At 41.1% G+C, this 20,092-nt stretch overlaps 1 protein-coding gene across 1 annotated transcript in view; it reads left to right on the top strand.

Annotated features, from left to right (window-relative positions):
* Window positions 1–20,092, top strand: part of sntb1 (syntrophin, basic 1) — a 59,647-nt gene that overhangs the window by 15,974 nt on the left and 23,581 nt on the right. Inside the window, exons 2-5 of the mRNA XM_033641343.2 lie at window positions 3,418–3,670; window positions 16,080–16,197; window positions 16,350–16,439; window positions 19,419–19,555. Of these exons, the coding sequence (XP_033497234.1) occupies window positions 3,418–3,670; window positions 16,080–16,197; window positions 16,350–16,439; window positions 19,419–19,555 (598 nt within the window). The remainder of the gene's footprint in view (window positions 1–3,417; window positions 3,671–16,079; window positions 16,198–16,349; window positions 16,440–19,418; window positions 19,556–20,092) is intronic.

Here is a 20,092-nt window from a genome sequence, read left to right as displayed (position 1 = left end):
TTTGATTGCGCCCCCGCAACACTAGACGGATGTATTGTGCTGATGATATGGTTGTATCATGCATTAATTATATTCCCAACAGCAACTGTGTTTATACAGAAGCTAAAGAAATCTGTAGATTCAATATTTTAAGAGGCACAATGTGGTTCACAGACCATGTTGTTGTTGACCATTATGCTACTGTGTGCCACTGTCATAAAATTAAATAATGCATTTGATAACAGGGGTCTAATAAAATGTTTACAAGGGAATGTCTGTCAGACCGTTTCCAAAGTCCATCAATATAACTGGCGGGCACACACACACTTCGGGGTATAAGGTTTTTGCTTGCTCCTTTGCAGCTGAGACAGAGAGGTAGACAGTGTGTGTATCTTTGTGCATAAGTCCATTTCAGATTTTAAAGCCTTGATTCTTCTTCCACTCTGAATTTAAATCCTACATGTGCCTTTGTGGCACTTCAGTCTCATAGATCCACGGCTCCTAACACACAAAACCAGACCGGGTTGTCATCATCCAACTGCATCAGATTCGATCTTTTCAGCCCATTGAATCCACTCGCATTGTGCCTTGTTGTGATGCATTTTAGCAAATGGATTTTTCAGTCCTTTAATCTGATCCGACTGTGTGGGTTATATTCTACTGTGCAATTGGAACACGTTGTCACTGAAGGTCCATTGAGGACACTTTCACATCACCCCCGTTTCCTCCTCTGTGTTATGTGTCAGCCTGTCATCACTTCTCTACAGGTTGGCGGTTAGGCTTGTTACACAGTCTCATAGGGGTCCATAGTGCTTCTACCAAGAATAGTTCACTTGCTGGATTACAAATGCCACCAGCCATATGCCAATTATATCCAGCTCGTACAGTGGGATATGCCAATTAAACATCCAGGGCATACCAAGGATTCAGAACATTCAGGACATAGAAAGCACGCTGAACACCCGCTTTATCTCTGCCTCTCTATTTCTGTCTTTCACTGAGACATGTGTCCTGTCGTCTCTTTTCTTCTCCTGTCTCAAACATGAGGAATTTAAAATAGTTATCAAGCCTCCGGTGATTCAGAGTTTGACATTTACAAGTAAATCTTTCTGTTTAACGGCTGGAAACCGGGGTTTCTGAGGTATTCGGCAGCATCAGTTGTGACTGTCCTATCAGGAGATGTTGGAGGCTGTGGGGGTAGGTTCAGGGTTTTTCAGGATTGTAACTCTCTTGATGCTGCCTGCCTGTAGCAGCGGAGACAAGGTGTGAATCATCAGTGCAGTTAGGATGAATATATTACAGCATGCTTGCATTTTAAGAAATTAACTGACTCTATTTTGGCTATCAGCTCTTTGACATTTGCTGTTGTCATTTCAAAACTGACAGCAGCAACAGACAACATGCCAGCTCATTGTGATAGGAAGGTCATCATTTGGTCAACAGCTTCCTGCTGTGTGTGCAACAAACAAAGAACTGTTTTATTTTCATTCTAACATGTTGTACACACATTTTTTCAATATGGAATAAAGGTCTGTTTCAAAGGGACAGTTCACCCCCAAATCAAAAATACATATTTTTCCTCCTACCCGTGGAGCTATTTATCAGTCTAGATTGTTTTGGTATGAGTTGCCGAGGGTAGGTGATATTGGCTGTAGAGATGTCTGCCTTCTCTCCAATATAATGGAACTAGATGGCACAGCTTGTGGTGCATAAAGCACCAAGAAACCAACAGCGATGTCTTTTTCCAGAATTCATGACCTTGTTATTCAAGGTAGCAGATTCATGTAGGAACTATTTTCACTGTCCCAAACTTCACCTGCCTACTGTTATTACTGTGCAGGAGGAACAGTGCATCCACACATGGACAAGAAGCTCATTCTTGTGACAGCACAAGAGGTAAACATATAGGATCCTCTTCGGCTGAACTGTAACGTTAGCTAGCTCAGTGGTGCTAGGTGAGCTAGTAGTTGATGCAGGCTTCCTTCTTTGCAGTGATACAGTTGGCAGCTATAGTTTGGCAGAAAGAAAATAGTTCCTACATGAAACTGTTCACACGCAGGTCTGTGGATTACCTTGAGTAGACGGGTCATGATTTCTGAAAACAGACATTGAGTTTTTCCAAATGTGGGTGGCTGCGGCTCAGAGGTAGAGAAGGTCATCCACTAATCAGAAGGTCAAGGTTCGATCCCCTGCTCCTCCAGTCTGCATGTCAAAGTGTCCTTGAGCAAGATACTGAACCCTAATTTGCTCCTGGTGGCTGTTCCATCGGTGTGTGAGTGTGTTAAAAAACAGATGGCACCAGTGTGTGTGTGAATGGGTGAATATGACTTGTAGTGTAAAAAGTGCTCTAAGTGGTTGGACGACTAGAAAGGCGCCACACATGCACAGGTCCATTTATTTCTGCTCCGAGCACCACAAGCCGAGTGCCACCTAGTTCTAAGAGACATCTCATCACTCATCACTCTGCAACTGCAGCTCACACTAAAACAATTTAGCTCAGTAAATAGCGGTAAAGGTAAGAGGTAAAATATGTATTTCTGATTTTGGGGTGAACTGTCCATTTAAAGACAATCCACTCTTTCTTTAAAACAAAAACTGAACCAGCTTTTGAGCAAACTCATTGTCGAAAAAATGTCAAACCAACAAGTTTCCAGACTACCCACACATCTTGAGTTCAAGCATCATTTATGCACAGTTATGTTGCCGAGAGTTATCTTTCTATCTGCTGCCCCATGACAGTCTGTAATACGTGCCAAATGCCTCTGAGGGGCCCTAATTAAACAGTTTCTAATTCTGCTGTGTATCTAAACATCTCTGGTATCCCCACATCCCTCCTCTGACCTGTTACGGAGACAAACTGCCTTCAAAAGAATAAACGTCTTGAAACAGCAATTTGTTTATTGCCTCTGATATGGGCTTTGCATCAAAAGATGGCTATGAGGTCACACACATAGATCCCACTCAGATTTGAAGTGGCCTCTTTGGTAAACGATGTTAACACTGTCAGATTTCAGTGTTCGGTGAAGTTGAATTAAAAGTAATTTAGGTAGTTGTGTTATATGGGTGCAGAGCCACTTGATGAATGAGTATGAATACATAATTAAGAATACATTTTCCTTTTTGCAAGTTAATTCATTCATTAAGCGTTTAATAAAACAAGGTTTGCAGCATGCTCTTCAGTGAGGAGACATGATTTGCAGTTTTTTATTAACAATATGAAATTAAATTAATCAGTAATCTGTATGTGTTGCTCACCCAAATGGACCAAGCCCTGTTGCAGGGATCTAGTGAGTGAAGTAGTTTCTATACTTCTGTTCTACCAATTAATGCATTTAAGAACATTTAAATCTCTAAATGTGCCAATTCCATGTCCCAGTTCAACCTTCTTTACCATGTCTTACTGTATACTGGAAATCTCTGTCTTCCTTTTCTGCCCAGTGAAGTACATGCGCGAGGCCACACCGTACGTCAAAAAGGGCTCCCCAGTGTCAGAGATCGGCTGGGAAACCCCCCCTCCTGAATCTCCCCGTCTCGGCAGCCCTCCCATCACCTCCTCCTCGTCCTCCTCTTCACCTGACCCTCCGAGCTCTCCTACCCAGCCGTCCCTATCTCTGCAGGGCGACAGGAGGTGCATACCACTCAAGATGTGTTGTGTAACCCGAGCCATGACCATACCAGACCCCGAGAACAGGTAGGTGAACACACACACACACACACACACAAACATTCTTGAGCTGAAGGCAGTTCTCTGGAAATGCCGCTGTCTCTTTCAGTCTCTCTTAAATAGTATCTGTCTGCTCCTCTTGTTCTTATCATTGACAGACTAATGAATAGCTCATTGATTAACTTCACATAGTTCAGTCAGCCAACTTGCTTGTAATTATTTTTAAAGATTTACATCTTCACTAGGAACAAATGGGCTTGGAGCTGGGAGCCACAGAGAGGATCGGAAAGTTCTAAAGTTTTGACAGATGGACTAATAGGCTGTTGGTTTTGGTCTTTGTATGAGATGTTAAGTTAAATCTTGAAGATTCCCATTTAATTTTCTTCTGCGGCACTTATGGCAATAAGTGGTAGTTACAGGTGTGTTTTTGGATCTCACTTTCCAGAGATCCAAACAGTGTTGCCTGTGTGACAGCAGTAGCCATCGCTCTTTTCTTTGTTTGTTCAGCCTTTGTAATTGACTGGAAAGCTGCACACATTTTTACCAATCTGGTCTAAATCCTAATTTGTTAATACCAACACTTGGTCAATGGCCCTCAACATCAGACACCAACACACAGAAGCACCCTTTAGTGGCGGTATGAGACTCACTGGGCGGCGGCATTTTTTGGCAGACCAAGCAGCTGCTGTAGTACAAAGAGGTAGATGGGTCAAACAAACTCCGGACTTTCACCCAGCAGCCTGCTGTTTGTGTCCTATGTGAAAGCAAAAGTCAGGCGAGCATACTATGCTAGTGATGTATGTCACTGGACATTATATTACATTAGTAACAATCATAGTTGTTAGCCATACCATGGTATTTTTTTCTAAGCCTAACCACATGCTTTTGTTGCCTAAACTCAAGGAAGTAAACCAAAAAATGAAGATTTTTACCAACATTCTAAGTTTATTTTTTATTTTTTTCTAGGAGACTGTATGCATTAAATGACAAGAAGCTGTACATTTCCCGTAAAAATGAAAGTTTGTTTTGAAAAGACACTGCATGTAACAAGCGTAAATTGACACGCTGTTCCTGAACGTCTAAAACTGCCATCGGAGGGTGACCTAGAGCATCATAATTCTAATCATGATTTGTAGGGCCACTGACTAACCGTCAGTATTTGACAAGTTGGGAGTGGGAATGTGTTGGCTTCACACGCTCACTGCATGCCGCTTTTGTTTTTTCCCTGGAGTGTCGATAATCATCACTGCATGTCTGTATATGACAAAAAATACCAAGGAAAATACAAAATTATTAATTTAATTAATAGTTTTAATAGTCTATTATAGTTTATTTGGAATAAGCATATAATTTTGTTATAGATGCTCTTGACTGTTTTACAAAAACTATCTCTATGGGCCCCCCACCTCATGAACCACAGTGCAACTGCACTGTCTGCACTATCTATATTTACGCCCCTGCTGCAAATGCAAGGGCTTTCATCACTGGTATTTATATTTTTATAAATGAAGAATCTTTTATTCAAAGATTTTTTGGGCTTATTTTGGCGTTATTTGACAGGACAGATTAAATGTTAAAGCATGTTCCAGTCTGCAGCAAAGCGCTACAGGCTGTAATTGAACCATATATATATATTTCAGTTGAACTTCAAATACACTACTATTATGAAAGTGCATTTGCAGTGAGAAAAGTATGCCAACTGAATTTGTAGTGATGACCTCAACTTGACTGCCTGAACTAACTCGGAGGTTTCCAAATGCTCCAAAGTTCAACTTTAAAGCATCCAAAAGATGATTACCTTAATGAACCAAAGGTTAACCCATTCTTCTCCACTCTATTACTCATCAGTGTGACAGAGAGAGAATAGAAAAGTCTCCCCGCAGTGTCTGCAGCCTTCTTCTGCTGTCCTGAAGGGATTACCCAGTACTCTTGTCTCAGACTTTTTTTAGTCAGTTTTTCTTAAAGACGGACGTTTGAAGTGGCACTTTGATAATTCTCAGTCAGCAGGGGGGTGGTCTGTTAGGAGGTGTCGTCAAGTTAATTGGTTAGTAATATGACAATGGCCCTATCAAACAGCATGGGGGCAGAAAGAGATTTAGTGTTTAAACATTTGTGGTGTCAGCCTGTGAATCTGTGAATCTGTCCCAGTTGTCTCTTTCTCTGTTTCTCTACCATGTTGTTTCCCTTCCTGCCTGTCTTTTTGTTTTGCCGTCGCTCTCTCCTGTCTCGGGCTTTTCACTCTTTCCTACTTGTTTGTGTTTATCGGCCCCTGTTTTCTTCCTTCTGTCCCCCACCTTTTATTTTCTTTTATGATCTCTTCCTCTCCATATTCCCAGCTTTCTCTGTTATCTGCCTGAATCACTTCTCTCCTTCTAACTCTCCCTCTTCCTGTTATTGCCCCGCTTTTGATTTATGTCTTTTTTCTTTCTCTCCAGCTCTCACTGTCTCTCTATCACTCTGTCTCTCCATCCATGTGTGTCCCCCTCTGCATATGTATGATTTTAGAAGTGTGAGATAGTTGAACCTCACTAAACTTCAAAGCTTCAGACGACGGAGGCAACATCAAAGTCAAGTCATAATAGTGAGCAGCGACTTCAAAGTTCCCTCTGTCTGTATTGACGTTGTTAGATGGCTCAACGCTGTGACTATAAAATGTAAATGCTAACACACACAAACAATCAATATAAAAAAAATACTTGTAAACAAAATGAAAAATAAGAACAGCACCCACAGACAAAGCAGATGGTTCTCTGTTGGCTGGCTCTCCTGTTTAATGTAACTTTTATTTCCCTCAAAATAAAAACAAAGAAACAAAGATTCGTTCCAGGCTTTGCAGAGTAAGATATTTACAGTAATTGTGTTCATGAGCCATTCTGAGGGCACTGAAAACTGTTAAAAAGCTGACAAGATCTGAGGCCATGTTCACACTAAGTAGATGATTTTTGAGAGAGCTCATTTTGAAGGGCTTAAAGGAACAGTTTTACATTTTAGGAAATTGACTTTATTGCTTTCTTGCCAAGAATTAGGTCAGAAAAATCAAAACCACTCTCATGTATGTGTGCTACAGTAAGCATGAAGACAGAGCTGGGAGATGATTAGCTTAGCATAAAGAGAGGGTTCAAGAGGAAACATCTAGCCTGCCTCTCTCCAAATTTTTAAAACATGCTCCTCTAAAGCTTTGTTTATACTTGCAGGAGACACTGTAGCATTGGGCCCTTACTCATTGTGCAAGCTACAAGCATGCATAGAGCGTTTATGGTTAACACTTTGTTCATTACAATATGCTCCGAAACGCAATGGTGCTACAAACAAAATATTCTGTGGATAAGCAGGAAGTCAACGAGTGTTACCGTAAGAACGTTATCAGAAAAGTAGGCTACATGGCAATTATTATTTATATAAGCTATGCTAATTGTCTCTCAACTCCCCGCACTTCACATACAGACATTTTAGTGTTAAGCTGTAAAATTACAAAGTTGGTCTGGGCAGTTGGCGATGCTTGGTACTTTGGTCATATGTTTCCGACATGGCTGCCGGGTGATTAACTTTCGCATTTTACAGCTAAACAGTACACTAAAATATGTTTCTGAAAGCATTTGAGGTGAGAAATAGGCAATGCAGTAACAGGATCTTGATTCAAATTTTATCAGCGCTGCCTATTTTGACAGTTTGACCACAGTTCATGAACAGTGATTGACATGATTGACAGCTGCCTTAGATTCCTTTGCTCTGATTGGTTGTTTGTTGTGCGCCACAATAAATTCTTGAGAATGCCATTAGAGGCAATAGGAGCAGGAGATGATGCAGCAAATATGATATAAAGTTTTTTTTTTGTAAAAGTGACCAGCTGTAGCCGTAAAGGAGCAATATGTAGGATGTAGTGACATCTAGTGGTGAACTTACAGATTGCAACCAACTGAAAACTCTCTGCACACCCCTCCCTTTTCAAGCATGTAGGTGAACCTATAGTCACCTTCACTTCAACGTAAAAATGCAGAAGGCCCTCACTTGAGCTAGTGTTTGGTTGGTCCATTCAGGGCCACTGTAGACACGGCGGGCTCCATGGAAGTTCCCTGGAGGTTCCCTGTGTAGATTTGAAGGGCTCATTCTAAGTTAATGAAAACTAAACAAACCTAAGTTTTAAGTGATTATACACTAACAGTATCCTCATACAACAGTTTATATGATTTCCTATGAAAATGCACACACAACAGCTCATATCATATCCTATAAATTAGCATCCCATGAACAACATTACGTCCTTAACATTAAGTTCTGTACTTAGCATAACATTACGGAAGAAGTTAAAGAAATATAGTGACGACGTACCTTAAAATGACCCATAATTCATGTGGTACTGAACAACAGTCTCCTGGGAAAAGTCCTGGAGAAAAGTTCTATGTTTTGTTACTCATCCACCACCCCAACCTTCCTCCTAACAAGACTGCTCGGGGTGCTTCCTACTTTACTCCTGCCAGTATAGTTGTCACATGACCACACCCTTCCAAAACACGTTGGTTAGCACGAATTACAGGTTCATCATTACGTAGAATAGGTACTAATTTTAGTTTATTACTTTTCAAAGGAAAATATACAAACGGAAAGACCAAAGTAGATGAGTGTATTCCTCAAAATATCGAGCTGCTTCTTTAAAGCTAGCTTAAAGACACAGTGTCAAGATCAGGACCCATCTTAGGCCCCGTTCAGATGTAGCGTCTAAAAGCGCGTGGAAAACGCCAGCTGTGCCGTTTCCATCCTTTTATCCTAGGCGCTTCGGAGGTTGCACTACTGTCGCGCCTGCCGTTACTAAGCAACCAAAACCGCCTGTCACTCACAGGGGGAGTAAAAAAGTTGCAAAGCCATAAAAATAGCGTATCATCATGCTCACCAGTTATCCCAAGCTCCGAGCTGATAATTCTCCAGGCATTGTTCCTTCTGCTGGAGTCAAAGTAGTACGACGAAGACAGGTCATATAACTCTGGATATCCCTGGACAAGAACGATCAGTCACTCCTCCATTGCTTGCTGCCTTTCACACCACCGGATGTTGTGAAGTCCGTTGGACGGAAAGGAAGAAGCAGGTCCGTGAAGCTGATTGGTTAATTCTTCACATCAATCACATGACATGCAGTGCGCTTGCTGCATTTGAAAAAGTTGAGATTTTTCCATCTCTGTGCGCCGCGAATGCGCACAAAAAAACAGGTGCGTCGCACTGAATGCGCACCGCTACAGCGTCGCTTTGGATTGTGAGCGCGCTTGACGCGCGTTTACATTGAAACTAATGGATTTGTGCTCACAAAAGACGCTACATCTGAACGGCCCCTTAAGGGGCTATTGGCTTTATGTAATGGTTGCCCGGTTGTTAAATAGTTTTTCCTGAAAATGTGAATAAGTGTCAAACATTTTCCCTTAAACATATGAAACAAATTCAATCCTCGATTCAGAAGGCCCATAGTCTGTATGGGGAAAATAACAGCTGCACAAGTCTTGGTTTAGGTATTAAACATTTTAAGAGCACAAGAGGGTTGAACATTCACTTTGTTGGCCACAACTTGAACTTTATTGTTGAGCCAGTTACACAAGGATTTGGAGTCAATAACTCATCTCGTGACAATGTGAGCTTTTGCTTTCCACAGATAGCACAGTGGTTTCGTGGTTTGATAAAGCTGGCCAAATTTACCTTGACAAGCATGTTTTTTTATGAAGGTCCTTCCTTATCCTCACAGCCAGGGCACATTCCCCTTTGACTCATCAGCAAATATTTACTAGATGTTTAAATGGGAGGAACACCCAAGTTTAAATCCAGTTTGTAATGCTGAAAAGTTGGAGGCTTCTCAGTATCATGGTGTTCATAGGTAGATGTGCTTCAGATAAAGATTGAAAGGCAAGACTACACGTGCTCTTTGTTTTTCTTATTTTGGGTTTGGAGCTGAAATGGTTTTAAGAGGCTTTATGTTAAGTGACAGGAAAGTCTGGCTTATCTTTTTATACAAGACTCAGTGCAATGTTGCATCCCTCTGAGGGTTTCTCCCTTCATTTCAGCAGATGTTGTTTAAACTGTGTGTAAGCCTGAGAGGACAGACAAGAGAGATGGATATGAGGACAGGCAGAGCACGTACAGTGATCAGAAGAGACGGTAATAAAAGAAGAGAATACTTGATTTATCACTTTTTAAGCTAACTCTGAAGATATTTTTTTCACCTAACTGTAACGGACACACTGTAGATGTCACTTAGAGTCAAACTTCCCTTTGCTTTGGTGACAGATTAAATTAAAAAAAAAATGATAGGATTACACTTTTATCATTTACAGTGAGTATCGAAAATGTTATGAAGAGGTGTGGATAATAGGAATTGAGGAGGAGTGGAGGAGAAAATTGACAGAAATTGAGAAAGAACGGGAAAGGCAGAGATGAGCAAAGATAAGAAAAAGGTGAAGAGAGAAGGAATTAGCTCATAAAATGGATGATGTATTCTTTCATTCAATATTAATCTGTGTCAATACTTGCAACATACTTGAAAAGCCTGCGGTGTGAATGTCTGACATATCCACTGAAAACATGTTTGGCTACTAAAAGGATGAGATGACTCCTGGCAGAACCAGCATGGTTCCTCACAGTATGTCTGTTTTCTACAGTACCTCTCTCTGCCCTTGATACATTATTGAAAGGATGACTTACACTGTCTCTCCAGTTCTCACCTAGGTCAGGTGTATGCCTGTGTGCTTTTATATGATAACCCCCATACGAGTGCAGGGAAATGGCCTTTTAACCGGAATGATACAACCTCTTACTTTAGTATCCTACTGAGCCCTTAAATTGTCTCCAGCACTGGTGGTTTAGAGCAGACAACCTGTTTTATATTCCATATCTCATTACATATTTTACCTGAAAAACCTGCCGCTCATGTGGGCAAGAGGAAATCCGACTGTTAGCCCTGCCAATTCACAGTATTTCTCAACACCTTCTCTAATTACTTCTCATGCTGAAATGACGGTTTACAGTTCAGCTATGTGGCAAAGATTTAATGAAAGAAGTGACTAAATCTTCTCAGGTAAACTATGCAGACTATTAAACATGTCGCTCAATCAAACCTACAAACCTCCATCCTGAATCAGAGCAGTAAGGCCATGGCAAGAGCAGTATTCAACAAGAGCAGATGATCCTTCAAACTACAGCTAAATGTCCAAGAATGCTGCCCATTCCTTACACTGCTAAAATAACAGGCTAGAATGGGATGGATATCCTTTGGGGCTAAACAATATATCATTTTGTTATCATTGCAGTGTCAACTTGTGCAATGCATGCATTGTGTTAGAGTTAAAGAGATTATCAGTAGGAAACTGCACAGTAAATGTAGGCCCAGCTATCTTACTTTTTTAGTTGGTGCCTTTTTGTGTTCAGCTCAATGATCAGTATGTTCAATAAGAATGCTTTGAAATGATTCCCTTTCATTTTTTAAATTCAACAAGCAATTTATTGTATTTTATCAGTATAGTAAAACAGAAGAAGGGCAGAACTGAGCACACCTATTGCAAGTAGAATCATTCATTCATTCATTCATTCATTCATTCATTCATTTTCCATTACTGCTTATCCTGTTAGGGGTTGCAGGGGGGCTTGAGCCTATCCCAGCTGACACTGAGCGAGAGGCGGGGTACAACCCAGAGAGGTCACCAGACTAACATAAGGCTGACACATAGAGACAGACAACCATTCACGCTCACATTCACACCTAAGGCTAATTTAGAGTCACTGATTTACCTAACCTGCATGTCTTTGGGCTGTGGGAGGAAACCGGAGTACCCGGAGCGAACATGCAAACTCCACACAGAAGGGATCATTATTGATTGCAATATTCAACAATTTTGCCGCATATTTTCCTAATATTAGGCAGGCCTGATAGCCTTCCCTGCCACTGCCCACACTAATAACCTCAAGTCAGAGCTGTAAAGATGGCTTACGTGGAATTCTTCCATGTAAGCACTTGGACATAAAACTGGTGAGAGGATATGCTGAAAAACAAGGGATCAGATGATTTTAAATGATTATTGTTACATAATTTGAACCTCAAAGATAGAAAGAAAGATTTGAGAGAAAAAGCACAATCCTGCAAATCCCAGGAATCCTGGAAAAAGAGGATTATACTCCAAGAAAAAATTCCTGGGAAAACCTTTAACTCTACTTGACTACCTAAATATTTGAACTTGAAAGCAAAAACTTTCAAGACAAGTGACAAGATTTGACAGTTAAGTAAATAAATTAATGACACAGCAACAGGCAGGGCTCACAAGAGCACACAACTTAAAAATCCAAATTATGAGCACCATGCATTGAGAGGACTCAGCTATGCAACAATGCTGTAATATGGCTTTAAAAGGGAAGTGTTTAAAAGTCATGTAATTTTAAAAAGTTAGCATTCAGAGACCAAAAAGACCTGCAACTGAGTTGGAATTTGCTTATGAAGAATTGCCCTCAGGGACTTGAAATGTTACTGTACATGTGCTTTGCCAAGACTTAAAAATTATCTTGGACTTGTCCCAAAAAACCTCTGAAAGAGCTCTGAATGAAGTCCACTGTATGTGTGCAGCAACAACTGTTCCATGTTAAGTCATCATTTTGATGAAGGCCAAGGCAGGGTGGGCCAAAACAAACAATTACATGGATTAAATGTGAAATCTGACTATGTTTTCTTGTTCTCTAAGGTCAACTGTGACATACATTCAATATCTGACTTCCAATAGGCTTGCATTTCTTATGTTACATGCGTTTTTGCAATGGATATTTTGCCATTTAAACATTTCTTTCATGCCACTCTTGTGTGCAGACAGAGTTCATTCATGAATATTAACAATAAAGTGACTGCATGAATCATATCTGTATGCTGAAACAGGCCTACCAAGCTTGAATACATATTTGCTATATATAGTGCTAATCCAGTGAGACCAGCTTCGCTTTGATCAAGTGAGAGATTGATCTTCGTTCAGGCAGGACTTATAATTCTATACATTCAAGTTGATCTTCAGGTCATCCAGTCCATGTACTGTATCCTATCTCTTGCGTGCATGACACAATGCATGCAAGAGATAGGGTAATTTAGCCCCAGAGCCACTCCACATCTTGGCCTGGAAAATGGCACATAATGTTTCCTCTAGGTTCAGCATAACTCACAGGAGTCGAGCTGTTGCTAAAACAAACACCATCCTTAAAGAGCCTCCTCTATCAAATGCACATCTGGTCCTGGAGTCTTCCCCTTTCCTCCCCCCTCTGCTCTCCCCCTGGCCTGTCCTTAATCAACGTGACTTTTACAGGCAGTATTTCTATTTTTAACCCAGAGAAACACCTGGAGCTGATCTAGATGGTCTTTCCCACCTCTGAGGGTTTGACGGAAGAGCAGATTCATCACATTCACTGGGGCTTTTCCAGGTCCCCAGCCTGTACTGTATGAATAAAGAAAGCTGCAAAGAAAGCATGTTTGCAGAGTTGAAACCACCCTGGTTTTAGAGTAGTTTCTATTTTCAACCACTGGGAGCACCTGGACAGTGAAGTGGTGCAATCAGAGATACTAGATAGCTCCAGAGCTAGTGGTAAAGTCATGGCTGAATCTCAGCATGAGGCACACGCTGAAGGGTCATTTACCATGTCTTGTCCTCGAAGCCTCTGAGTCAGCCACACTTTATAGTTTGTGTGTCAAAATTAGTTGTGATACCACTCTTACTTTGCATCCTTCTTCATGTCTTTCTCAAAAAAAAAAAGACAACAGACAGTTTAGCTTTGCTTTAGCGTCACTATTCAGAGTATTTTTACTGCTGGTTTTACTCCACAGAGATGAATACAAACCATATTGATGCTACAGTGTGCAGTGCACTGCTTTATGCTCTGTCAAGGCTGCAATGTGTACCTCTTTAAAATTCATATTCATTGTGAGCACACAATCAAAGAGCCATTCAATGAGATTGAGAAGCATCCTAACGATGCATCTCTCTCAAGGCCAAAAATACTCCCATATGATATAAAGAGATTAGCTATGGAAATTTAGTGGGAGACAGCACTGTGTCATATGGCCCACTGAGGATGCATGAGCAATGCCTGTTTCGTGTTTTGAAACAACTTGAATAAACTCAAATCTCAATGCACTTCATTTCATTGTTCTGACCAAGTGCCCATTTTCAAGTGGATGAAACAAATGAGCATGTGTCGAAGCTGAGACCTAAATGGATTACATTTGGTTTCTAAAACTGTGAGATGGGATTAAATTGAGCCCATGGACTGTATGAAAGAAGAGGACATAGCCACGGTGACGTCACCCATTGGTTTGTGGAATTCCGTTTTGAATCCTCAAATTGGCATTTTGGCATCTTTGAGTTTTTGAGCCAGAAGTGCTGAGGAGCAAGGGTGGATGTGGTGGAGAACCCGAGGACACCATCAGAGTTTACGCTAGACTTGTGGCAATATGGCCACTAATAATCCAGAGTTCGGCCACATAGAGCAACCACTGGACATATGTTTTAAGTAGCCATATCATACATTTAAACAGCAATAAAACACGCAAAAAATTCATAAAACCTAAAACATGATGATGCTCTTTGCATTCCAAGCCCAAAAAATTAAGTAACTTAAAAAATAAGATGCCTAAATGAAGAGGCAGTCTATTGAACAGAGTGGCTAATCAGAGAGGATCAGTAGAAAAGGCAAAGTAGGGAAAGGACTCATTGGGCAGGCACCAGGGGTCCATGATAACATCTAAGGAGTCACCAAGCCTGCAATCTGCCGTTTGGCTTGCCATGGTGAAGCCTATCCAATTTGATCCATGATGAGACCTGCAGTGTGCTAAGAAAACGTGATTTGTGACGCAGTCCCCCACATCCAGTATGCTAACTGCCATGGATGTGGTGTATGCTCTGAAGAGGCAGTCCATATGGTTTTGTTGGATAAATAAATATGTTGCTTGTTAAAATCCTAAACTCTGCTCTGCATAGGCCTATTACATGTTCATATTTAAGTTGTCTTGGCAACATATATTACAGATCACACAATGCTGGACCATTTAATATGCTATTAATTAATTTATTTGCCATATTTCACAACTGACCTTTTTGCCATTGATATTTTAATCTGTGAGATTAGCAAAAAGCCGGCATCAGCCAGCTAATGTAAACACTGGAAGCTGTGCATGCCCACCTATACCGTCAACCTGACTACACCAGGCCTCTAGCAAAGCCAGGGCTCACTCCTAACAAAGTTAGTTTCCATCATTTGAAATGCTAAAGTGTCAGCTTGCACTAACTTGCTAGCTTTAGCAAGATGCATTTGTCATTATATTATGTTGGACTTGTCAATTAGAACAGTCCTCTCTTTCATATTGGCACTTACACAACAAGCTACTGTACTATTAAAGGAACGTTGTAATGAAAAAGCAAACTATCTGAGCTAACCGCTAGCACCTACCTGTCCTACAGAAAACAGGCCAACTTTGCATTGCCCTCATCCCCGTCCTCTCTGTAGTGATCACCAGTATAAGTGAAAGTGAAAGCCAACCCAACAAGCTTTTCTCACTTGGCCTTTCACCTTGTTATATTTGCATTTTTCAGTGCTATAGCTTCTTCTTAGATGTGTGCTGCTACTACCTCATTGCTACCTTTAGCTGGGGGCTACACACCAAGGTTGCAACTTATACATGCCCCAAATATAGCAAAACACAGAGATGTCTGCAAATAAATGCACTGCCACACACTTCTAGTGTGTCAAAAGTGATAAGTGAGAGGGAATTATATTGGTATTTAGGAAAATCCTGCACAGTATACCTTAAACTGTGACATTAACTGGAATACTCATTTTGTGTAGCAAAAAAAAAAAACAGGCTTAAAACAAAAATGTGACATATACAAAATGAACAAAATGAATGTTACAGCTAAACACTGAACAAGATATTATTAGGCGACCAAAATGTTACAATTAACTTTCATGAACTGAAAACACACTGTGAAAGGGTCAAAGTTCTAAGACAACGCATGAACACACCCCAAAACAAGTTGCTATATTCCTCTATCCCTGACAGGACTTGAAACAAGCAGTTGAGCCCACAAACTCATTAGCAAAATGTTTACTGAGGTATTAAATGAAGTGACAAGTATGGTCATTTTCTCATAGACCTGTATGCAATCAGACTTTTTTTTGCAACCAGTGGAGTCGCCACCTGCTGGCCATCAGGAAAAACGCAGGTTGAAGGCTTCACTTCTCCAACTGGGAGGGTACATCCACTTGTCTTCTGAGTCTATGATTGAGGCCAATTGGGTCTGCTGATAAGGCTAGCAATAGATTTTCAATATTCAAAATGGAATTTCTTTGTCGAGGGTTGTGAACCATAAAAGTCTTAGAAGCCGTCCAATGATAACACAGAGGTTAAAGCTGTTTTAACTTTTCTTATCTCCTCCTCCAGACAACTGGAGCTGCACTCCCCGGATGCCAGGCACACTGTGGTGCTGCGGTGCCCAGACCAACCATCTGCCCTGTCCTGGTTCTCTGCCATGCACTCTGTCACATCCTCACTGGCACAGGTCTGTCGTTGATTTCATTGATTTAAAAGGTTCTCATCAACGTTAGCCGACCATTAGAATGAGATATTGCAGTGATTCCATACTGTGGCCAGGATTCAGCTCCTCAGAGCTGTTTTGAATCTAATATGTCCTGAATGATCATCCCACCACAGCGGGTGCTGGCAGAGGTCATCCAGAACACAGCCAGGACGGGGGTAGCTGGCAGCAAAGAGATACGACACCTGGGATGGCTAGCAGGGAAGGTAGGAGTGTGTGTGTGAGAGAGAGAGCGACAGAAAGTGTAAAATGCTTTATAATACCCAACTGTACAATCCTGTGTGTGTGTGTGTGTGACACCCATGCCTCTAGATTTCTCACATTTTTAATGGGATCCCTTCACTCTTATTACCATTTTGTGACGATACTGTGTGGGTGTATATGTGTGCTCTTGTTCCATTTTGTGAGGACCAGTTTGAGTTTTACACCTTAAAAGTGCCGACATTTTTAAAAAAAAATTGTGACACACACTCCCATCTTCAGGGTGTTTAAAGGTTCTGTATGTGACATTTAGAGCATTAATATAGCAGCTAACCACTGTACTACAGTAGTAGTAGTAGTAGTAATGCCATCCTGAGCAGAGAATGAAGTCATGCTCCCTCGGTTCCCCATGGTTAACAACATCAGCCCTGTCAGCACTGTTGCCATATTTTAGCACTGTGTATGGAGTTAGCACTGTTAGCGTCTAGCCGCTGGATCAGCTACCTCCATGATGAAAACCATGTCCAGACAACTAAAGCCCCGTTTCCACCAAACACTTTCGGTATGGTACCTTTGGAACCAAAAATAACCCTTCAGACATGGTACCTAGACCCTAGGTCTGCTTAGCGTTTCCACTGCAAACAGCACCCTTAAATGTGATTGGGGTCGTTGACACCCACTGCTCTGTTTAGCACTCACTGTACTTCCTCATCACCAATGGCACAGATGGAGGTCTGCACTATGTTTATCATTCCCAGGCTGGGGTTACATGCCAATATTTTAGAGCAAAATAGAACAGGCTGCAGTGAGAGTCTTTCCCCATGGGATATTTCAAAAAGTGGGTTTCTGCATTTAGTCCTTCTAAGGCAAGCTCAGGGGTTAAGTGTTGCTGGAGCCCACAGGAATGACGCAAATTGGATGAGGATCGGTATATAGGCCGTTCACATAACCCAGTCAAAATTGATGTTTCAGCAGACTGCAGTGTTCACAGCTCCACCTTTTAGTACCAGATCTGTGTGCTAGGTACCCCAACAGAGGGGGGGACCAAAAATGGGGACGGTACAGAACGGTTCCATTGGTACCATCCTGAACCATTAGCTGAACTGTACCGTACAGTACTGCTCAGTGGAAAGGGGGCTTAATATGCTCTGAACTTGCTATGAAACATAATATGATGACAGATATGTGATTCAGGGTTGTGTTTCTGCATGATTTTTTTAAAGGTTTCATACACCTCATTAGCACAATTATCATCAACATTTTCACGTCTTGTTTTTAGGTGCATCACTTATGATATACCTTTTATTTATTAATTGATCAGTTGCATTTTGTTTTAATTTAGTGATCATTTAATAACAACAGGGTTAAGGTTAGATCAGAGATGCATTAATGCAATAAAGGTATAGAAATGGAAAGATGCCTGTGAGCTAGTTCAGGCAGTCAACCCGAGCTGCACTGATTCATACACACACATCATACCTCACTCCATATGTCATCTACAAAACACACCCTTCCAATTCGGTGGTCTATTTAAGCTGCAAAGATTTCCCAGCTTTCCCTCTTCCTTGTCAATGCCGCTGCTGCCCTGCATCAGTATTGCTGCCTGCTCATTCAGCCCTACCTCCACCCCAGCATTGCCATGCTGGGGTGGAGGGGGGGCGATATTTAATCATCACTCCCCAATATCTCATGTAAAGAAATCTGCAGGGAGTGATGAGGCTGGAATCTAGACACCAAACTAACTATGTTCTGCTGTTGGAATAGCATAGTACCTGTGCGGGCACATAGGTCCCTGTGTTTCCATGCATCCTTTTGCATTGTGCATATCAACTGTAAACACACATGCATATATCTTTGAAATCCATACAAACACGTGCACACACAGGTGAAGCTTCACTCTCTTTCATACAAAGACACACACACCTTTGCCAACCTGTCTGCATACACACACCCATATCTGTCTAATTTATTCCTCATGAATTTGCCAATATTTGATCCTTCAAATGCAGTGCAATTCTGTTACTTAGCAACATATTCTCATTATGTTAAAAAGCTGACCCTTGACCCTTTAAATCCCACGATATGATTGGCTGAGGCAGAACTTCAAAGAGCAGCTTAGGATTCCATGGCTCGGCTGCAGATAAGCGCTCATAATGAGAATAGTTATGGAGCATTGTAAAATGAAATACAAGGGTGTGTGTGTGTTAGTGCGTGTGTGTGCTTGTGTGTGTGTGTATGTGCGCCCAAAGTTAAGAGATTAACTATCTGTGTGGTGAGGGGAAAGCAAGGGGTTGGCTCTTTAGGCGGGATGGGTGGGCGAGAGTGTACAGCAAAGAAAATGCATATAGAGTGTACCTGTGCTTGTACACCAGCCACCTTTATTTTAGCTAATACCCTACTGGGTACACATGACAGCGTATTGAATGCACAAATTTATAGTGAAGGACCAAAACAGCTTTGTAAAAGCCCAAATTGCAGTATTTTGGGTGCAATATGAAGTAAAATAAGATAGAACGTCAGATGAAAAGAGTTAGGTTGAGAGGTGAAGACTAGTCTACACCCACTGCTGTGTCTTTTACACATTAGAAAACACACCATTCCTCTCTCAGACACAACATTAGTCCCATAAAGCCAGCTCACTGGCAAACAACCATTCATATTACTGATGAAATACCTGCTTTCATCTAAAAACCTGGGGACGATTTCCGTATTTGTGATAAATATAAGAGGGCATAGGTACATCAAATCCTGCTCAAATTCAACATGAGCAGCCTTGTAGAATTGATTAAATTAATATATCATTTTCGGCTCCACGAAGATTGGTTGATATTATTATAAAAATGGATGCCAACAACTTTTTTGTTTTATGTTTTTGTTTGTTTACATCAGTCCCCCTCGTGGCCTTACACAGGATGATTGGGTGTAGAAGATGGATAGACGGAAACATCCTTCCCTTTTTCATTGTTTATCTGTTTGTGCTGCAGACAGAGAGTGAGAAGCAGTGCTGGAAGCCGGTTCTGGTGGTGGTGACGGAGAAAGACCTACTGCTGTATGAGAGTCTACCACGAGGCAAGGAGGCCTGGCAGAGCCCTGCACACACATATCCACTTTTAGCAACACGGTAGGTCCACCACCCAATGCACAGACAACACAAACAACACAGTATAAAACATGTGTTGTCACCGTAGTATATGCTTACGATTTTAAAACCAATATATAATATTTGATACCTGTAAAAAATAAATAAATAAATAAATAAAAAAGTGGTATTCTTAGAATACAATTACAAGAAATAGGCTGAGCTTGTGATACAACTCAAGTCTATTTTTAGCCACTTTTAGCTAATTGGATTTATTGTAATTTAGTTGCAGAGCATGTTAACATGCCGGTGGCTTACAGCTCTTTGAGGCTGTACTTATCCACAGAGATGCTTTTAGTAAATGCTAATGTCAGCATGTTAACATGTTAACATGTAAATTGGTTGGAAACCAGTTTCACCAAGTTAAGCAAAAAAATGTATTGGTGCCAATAGATGATAATAAAGGTATCACCAAAGTTATTATTAATCAGGCTGGTTTTGTCTCGTCATGGTTAAACCCAGAGAGGGTGGAAAGAGATATATGTTGAATGTTACATGACTAAGTTAGCACTTCTATGC

The sequence above is a fragment of the Epinephelus lanceolatus genome, chromosome 10 (genome assembly GCF_041903045.1).
Source record: "Epinephelus lanceolatus isolate andai-2023 chromosome 10, ASM4190304v1, whole genome shotgun sequence".
Lineage (NCBI taxonomy): Eukaryota > Metazoa > Chordata > Actinopteri > Perciformes > Serranidae > Epinephelus > Epinephelus lanceolatus.
Note: the sequence above shows the minus strand (reverse complement) of the source record. Positions and strands in the feature narration are given on the sequence as shown.